This window comes from Urtica dioica, chromosome 12, assembly GCF_054948205.1.
Source record: "Urtica dioica subsp. dioica isolate 48M chromosome 12, U.dioica_male_clone48M_v1_H2, whole genome shotgun sequence".
NCBI lineage: Eukaryota > Viridiplantae > Streptophyta > Magnoliopsida > Rosales > Urticaceae > Urtica > Urtica dioica.
Genome location: NC_142767.1, coordinates 22,528,676 through 22,535,759, shown reverse-complemented (window position 1 = coordinate 22,535,759; position 7,084 = coordinate 22,528,676). Strand labels below are relative to the sequence as shown.

At 36.0% G+C, this 7,084-nt stretch overlaps 1 protein-coding gene across 1 annotated transcript; it reads right to left on the bottom strand.

Moving 5' to 3' along the window:
* Positions 1 to 2,330: 2,330 nt before the first annotated feature.
* Positions 2,331 to 5,862, bottom strand: PRR5 (two-component response regulator-like protein). Its single transcript, XM_089603731.1, has 8 exons — positions 5,498 to 5,862; positions 5,100 to 5,261; positions 4,874 to 5,004; positions 4,632 to 4,781; positions 4,146 to 4,317; positions 3,720 to 4,053; positions 2,863 to 3,610; positions 2,331 to 2,767 (listed from the first exon to the last, which is right to left on the bottom strand). The coding sequence occupies exons 1-8, from the start codon at positions 5,709 to 5,711 to the stop codon at positions 2,654 to 2,656; spliced, it is 2,025 nt and encodes a 674-aa protein (XP_089459857.1). The 5' UTR covers positions 5,712 to 5,862; the 3' UTR covers positions 2,331 to 2,653.
* Between the last annotated feature and the right edge of the window lie 1,222 nt (positions 5,863 to 7,084).

Below are 7,084 nucleotides of genomic sequence, written 5' to 3'. Positions count from 1 at the left end.
AATTTTTAGTTGGCCATTAAACAGCATTTACCATGATTCATATATTAAGATGTGAACGTGTGATTGTGTCATAATCAGAGTGGTTATTCATTATAGCAATGACTGTTCGAGTGATGTAACAAGTGTTTGCTTGTAAAAAAAAAAAAAAATAGAAAAAAACGTATATATGAATGTTATATATAGAAATGTGCACTTGTTGGAGCTTAGTGAGCTGCGAAACAAAAGAAAGAGTCCAAAAGGAAACACAGGCGAGAGATGAGAATCCGTTGCAGATGAAGAAAAAAATGATAATAATAATAAACTTACTTTATAACGAAGCACCCGGAAAATATCATTGAAATGTCTTATGTAGCCATTACCTTATAGGTTAAGAAAATGGCATCAACGGTTCAAATATACTAGTCACATTAAGCGTCGAATCTCAGCCCTTAAATTTGTATACCAAGAAATTAAGAAAGTATTTTGAGGATAAAAATGAATGCGTCACAAGGACAAAGGTGTGGCTTGACTTTACATATGTCTCACAAGTTGGTTGGTTCTTGAGAGAATATATGGTCCATAATAAGACATAATAGAAAAAGACGTTTGAAATTAGGAGTCTCTTTTTATTTTATTTTTCTTTTCCCTTTTTAGTTTTTAGGAGGGGTCCTCACATTAGTGATTTCTCATCTTTAATTTCTTTCTCGCTTTTTTTATAATTTTCCCGAAGAGCCAGAACACCCTCTTTTTCGGATTATTATAAGAAAAGAGCTTAGTCTTTTGTCCATTTCCTTTGTTTTTATTCAAAATAAGCATGTGACTACGGTGCCAATGAAAGCAATAGTTTAATGATTTGTTTCCACTTCATTCATATAATTATAATTAGGCCAAACTCTATTCCGTAAATGAATAATGAGCAATGATCTAAATCTTTTTGCCAAAAGAGTACAAATAAACGACAATAATTGGTGTAGTTTCGTGTGCAAGTCCTTCACGTACGTACAGACAAATCTTGCGGTGAGTTTGGTTAGTAATAATCCGAAAAACTTTATGTTACAATGTTCGGTTACTGTTTGAAACATATTACGAAGCAAAATTGATATTAAAAAAAAAAAAAAAATCTAGTATTAGTGAAGTGAATTGAAATGGACGCAAGTTTGGGCCAATCAAACTCCGATCTGATGGGAAAAAAACTAAAAAAGAAAACAATGTGGTGGCACTAGCTAGCAATAATGCTGGTCAATTTCTATGGTTGTTTTTTGTTTGCTTCTTCTTGTTTTTATTTTCCGCCGTGGCATTACAAAAGAGACCAGAAAACTCTTGCCTAAATAGGAAATATTTGGTGGGACTTCCACTAAAACGTCTCCTTGTTTTTAATTAGAAAGTTGTGTCCAGGTTTTGAATTAGTGCTAGTATTTTCATCTCAAACACACTAACACCAAATTTCACACAAAAAAAAAGATTTTTTTTTTAATACTTTTCAATATTACTTCCGATCAATTACATATTAACCCTCCTATTAATTTGTTATGTCAATAATAATATTTTAAATATTATATTATTATTCTATATCCATAATATTAAATTAATTTATAATAATACAAGATATTATATTAATATTTCAAAATTAACATTATTAATAAATAAAAAACAATGAATTTAAAAAAATATATTAATTTAGCTTTGTATTTTTTTATGCATGCATTTGTATTTTTCAATTTGCATTTTTTTTATTATGTCGTGTGTTTATTTTTTTTTATTTTTTATTATTGAGTTTGTATATGTATTTTTATTATTATAATTATTGTGGTGCTTTATTTAGTATGTGTTGTGTTTAATTAATGTTATGTAATTTATTCATTTTATTTATTTAATTCTCTATTTTACTTGAGAATATTTATTTTTTATATAAATTATTTGAATTAGGGATTTTTTTTGTAAGGTAAATTTGCAATTAAAAATTGTGCTATATCAAATTTGATATATATGAATAGTCCCACTAAAGTGTGAAACTATTTATCTACACTAATGTGTTACTTCTCACGTTAAATTTGGGTGGATTGACCAATGAATGATACGATGAACCAAACCAAACCAACCAGCTGTAAGACGTACAATGTTGACGAGCTTGCAAATATCTCTGGCTGAGACCACACAAATACCTCGGTGCAGTGCAACAATGAAATACCTTCCACAACTGGTGGCACAGAGGAACTGGGAAATAAAATATCTTTCTTCTAGTCATATTCCAGTCAATAATACATAGATATTATGTGCTTAGTCCAAAGAATTCCAAAATGCCATTTCTGTTTCATTACTAGATGTACAAAACAGCATATAAAATACAGGTGTAGACAAATGTTGTTTGTTCCGTAACATTATAGCCTGTTACAATGTAGTGCTAATAAAAAAAATTCACAGCTACAAGATAAAAGGGAAAAAAAATTGAGTAAGCCAGTTTAGTCAGCAAGAGGTAGAAGAAGAATCTACAAAAAGGGCTATATTACAACAATGGGTGTATATATATACCATGTAACTCTTCTCTCATTCTATTCTTTTATAGGTTTAGGCCTTCCCAAAATACTACTCATACGAAAAGTAAAAAAAAGGAGGCTCAAGTTCAACAAACAGGCTTATATAGTCATCGATTGTTTATTTGGTCCGAAGTGTGTATTTACGAATCACCGTCGATCTCTGAGAATGACGGGTTGGTTTGGCCTTGACGAACAAACTGTCCTTTGACTCTGGGTCGCTGCTCCGCCAGTTTTTTTCTGCTCTCGTAACGAACCTGCAACAACAACAAAAAAAAATCTCTTATTAGAAGTCTGTAAAATCTCTACTAGCCAAACCGTTATGCACAAAAGTCTTCTGTTGTTATGTTACCTTCTTTTCGAAGCATCTATCTTTGCGCTTCATGCGAAACTTCATCAGAGCCGCTTCTCTCTGCATGGATCTTTGAGAGCTTCCGTTGCTTGCGAAATAAGTTTCCTCGTTCCTGTTCTCCGAACCGGCTACGACCATAGCCGCGACTTGATCGGCGTTGCTGTTGCTTCCACAAGCGCTGCCTCCGTAGCCGAGATTGGTGAAATGGGTCGGGAAAGCGTTTCCGTTGCAGAAACTACTGCTCGCGCTCTGGTCGGTGTTGGGAGATATACGGTCGCGATCCTCGAACGAATCCATTGCATGGTCTTGATTATTATAAGTTGCTTGTTCCGTGGCGTTTCGGAAGAAAGCGCTGTTGTACAGCTGCTCCGGTTTGTTCGTCTCGGGATTCGTTTGGTATAAAGTGTTGACCGTGAACGGGGATTCTTGATGGGCAACGGAGCTCGGACCGGGCATGGGTGACGAGCCTGATTGCGAACAAAACACTGAAGACGAACCATTTCCGGCGCACGGATTGTTATTCAACCTCACACGTTTAACCGGAATCGGTAGAGGAAATAGTCTTTGTTGAGGGGAATAATAGTTCGTAGCCTCGGAGTGATTGGATTGACCGGTCGCCAGGGTGAGACCACTTTTCGGGGGGCTTAGTGAGGCGCCGGGAGTATCGGCTTTCGTCCCAAAAGATCTTACTTTATTAAAAGCATTTTCCGACGCTTGATTTAGAGGCTGCAATGGCCTGTTAATGTATCTGCGCAAAGAATAACCGAATTCATTAGAAAATTGTCACATCTTTTACCTATTTTAGAGTAATAATAATCCATTTTCTAACAATTTCCATTGTAAGGGATTAAACTCACCGAGAAAAGGCTGAGGAATTGGAGCGGCCTAGGCTGGGCCTTTGCTCGGATATATGATTCTCGAATCCCCCGGAATTCGATCTCAATGTAAGGTCAAGCGTTGGGGCATATTCAAACTTGCTGGTTACATTACTTGAAGAAGAGTTCTGATATTTGAAGTTTTGAGGAGTATCATTTGCGAGTCCATTCAAGTCAATGGCCTCTCCGGTTAGGTTGAACGAGAAATTGTTGGTCTCACGAGCCTCGCTAGACTTATTACTACACTCCCTCCGAAGAGTTTCCGGTTGAAAACCCTTGACGACCACATTTTCAACATCAGTATCCTCAAAGGTACCTGATCACGTAAGAACAGTTCAAACGTTAGAAATTTTCATTTTACTTGTTCATATAACAATGGACCCGGAAATTTCTGACTTTTTTCTTTACCTTCTGCGTCAATTCTATTGATGTGTACTCGCGGCCCCTGATTGATGCGCTCATCGTTTTCTTGTGTTCTCGAGCCACTTTGCGAAGATTTTTCCTGTGTTGGTTTTGAAAATTCATGCGGTTTCTCCACGTGGATACATTCAACTTCCAATTCTGGCTTTGTACAAGAGCTCTGCAAGACACAGCAAACAAGAAGTCATTACAACCATGAACATGAAAGGAAACTCCTCATAACCATGAGATATACATAATTTTTTTTCTTTGCTTTTCATTTTTCGATGAAATCTACAGTGTCTTTTTCTTGTTTAATCCATTGCCATTATTATGAAATGTATGCACTATAACTTAAACATACTCCTTCGAAATCTCACATGTTTTTCTTCACTTCATGTTAGTTCCATTTTGAATGACTTATTAATCAAGCTACCATGAAGTCACCAAACTACTTCTTTATCCGGATCATCTTGAAATTTTTTGAATGCTAACCTGCGCATCACTCCCTTTGTCAGCGTTCTCGTCATTTCTGTGTAAGCACTCAGTGTTACCATTCGACTCATTGCTCGCAGCATCATTCTCGAAAGCATCTTCGACCTTTCTCTGCGCAACGCTCTCATCTTGGACTCCGTTTGCATTTGACTGAATGAAACCACAATCACATTAAATTTTCTCTCCCCAATACCAGGAATGTTTAAACAATATTCACGAAAGATTCAAGGCGCTGAGCGAACCATTTTTCTTCTCCAAACATGCTGCCATAGATTGTTCAGCTCATTCTTCCTGATAGGCTTAACGAGATAGTCCGCGGCGCCTCTCGTCATGCACCTATACACTGTGCTGATCGAATCTTCCGAGGACATCACTGAATGATCAAAGAAAGGATAAGCGTGAATACACAAAAAGGATTAAAGGAAAAACTCGGTGAACAACCAAGACAATCTCCGATTGTGGACGTACTTATAACAGGAATATTTTTGCAGACTTCGTGCTCCATGATTAACGTGAGCAAAGGAAATCCCGATATCGATGGAAGATCCACTTCTATCAATATGAGATCTACGCAGTGTGGTCTTCCCTTGAGTAATTCCCACGCCTTTAGTCCATCGGCTACCGCAGCAACTGCCATAGCCAAGTAAATAAGCTTCAGTTTTCAATCAATTTGGAATGAAACTTTACGGAGTATGATAGATAACCTATTGAACTGGCTTGATTATCAATTTACATATGCTTTTCCCTAGTTCTACGTTCGTTGCAACACAGAACAAAGGCTCAACTAGAATAAAGTAATCACGAGTCTTTCTTAAATCAACTACACTTTCAATTCTTATTCAACTACCAGAAAGAACAAACCAAACCTCTGTAGCTGCATTTCCTGAGAAGCGCGGTGATAATATGCCGAGTGGGATCGTCGGCTTCGACGAGCAAGACTCTCATCTTCATCTTCGGCAGAAACCTCTCCCAAATCGTCATGGCGTCGTTCTTCGTCGCCGTCGAGAACTCTGCTCTGCTGTTAGCTTTCTCTGCCTCGCTCTTTTCCACTCTGTCGCTGCTCAGAACCACCTCGCCCATGGTTCTTCCTCTCGAACTCGAAAGCGATAAAAATGTCGGAACCCTAATTTCAGTCTCGCTCGCGAGGAAATCACAGAGAGCTCGAATTCGATAGGCTCAGAGTCCTCTGGTTCCCAAAGAAAATAAAGAAAGTAGAAATTTTATAATCGGAGATATTTAAAATATCTGAAACGCTAACAGCTTTTGGACTGTTGGATTCTTCTCGAAATCGACGGTCAAGATTTCTCAAGGTCTCCAATATCAACTGAGCACAAATTAAAAAGGAGCAAAATATCTTGAAGTGGGCCCCACATTACCACGTCACCAACTCAATCCAAGGCTCCTACACCATTGGCTCCTCATTTTATTTTCATTTTAAAAAATAAAAATCTGCTTGCTGGCAATGCTTTGGGAATATTTTTCACCGCACAATAAGATAACAAAAGTATTATTAGATAAATCATAGTGATAATAAATATGATTTTTGAGTGCCTAATTGATGATGATGTGACCCTTAAAACCTAACACGTATATAACGATTTTTATGGAAAGTTGGTGATCAAAAGCATTTCTCATTGCGTTTAGTCTCCACTCTCTCGTCTCTCCACTTCCTTTTCTCTTTTTTGTGGTGCAAAAATTTCGTCGAAAAAATCAATGGATTGAATAAATATAAAAAGGCGTCTAAACTACTCAAAAAGGACTGAAATGTCTTGCAATTACAAAACGCCCCCTATAATTTAATAGCATCACTTGCTCCTATCTTTATTATTAATTTTTGTAGTGGTCAGGATATTTAAACATTTGTATTCGAAAGTTAAGTATACAGTGACAAAGTTTGAAACGTTCACTATAGACAACCAATGTGATCGTGTAGCATGAAAATTGAATTATGAGGTGAAATGGGCTAAGTTTGGATTTCGTGTTTAAGATATAAATACTCTTATTTCATCCCCTTTTCTTGATCGAAAGACAAATTAAGTGATAATGCGCAAATTGCTTATTTTGCATTCAATTGCGATCAACTGCCTCCAATAGCAATTGTAAAGACAAAACAACTTCTAATACACATAAGACAAAGTAATTCGAAATATTTAATAAAAAAAAAAAAACTAACTTACCCATGATACAAATTTTCGCAAATTGTCTTAAGATACTAAAAAAATATTGTAAATTTGATAGTTTTGTGTTTGGTTTTTTTTTTTAGTTGATGATAAACGATGAATTTAATTGAAATTTTTTTAGAGAATAATGTTTTTGGGTGGATATTAGCTCAAAAATTAAAGTGACAAGGAGTATATTTAATTAGTTTGAATGGTACTATTAGGCACACGTATAAAACTAATTTATAGCACCATTACCTAATAAACCAAATTTAGTGCTATATTAAAACATAA

What these genes read in the sequence shown, in the direction of transcription:
- PRR5 (XM_089603731.1), bottom strand. Translation starts at nt 5,711, where the DNA reads ATGGGCGAGGTGGTTCTGAGCAGCGACAGAGTGGAAAAGAGCGAGGCA. An exon ending in CAGGAAATGCAGCTACAGAG is followed by an intron (nt 5,262 to 5,497) that starts GTTTGGTTTGTT and finishes TGGCTATGGCAG; the next exon opens with TTGCTGCGGTAGCCGATGGA. An exon ending in ATGTTTGGAGAAGAAAAATG is followed by an intron (nt 4,782 to 4,873) that starts GTTCGCTCAGCG and finishes GGTTTCATTCAG; the next exon opens with TCAAATGCAAACGGAGTCCA.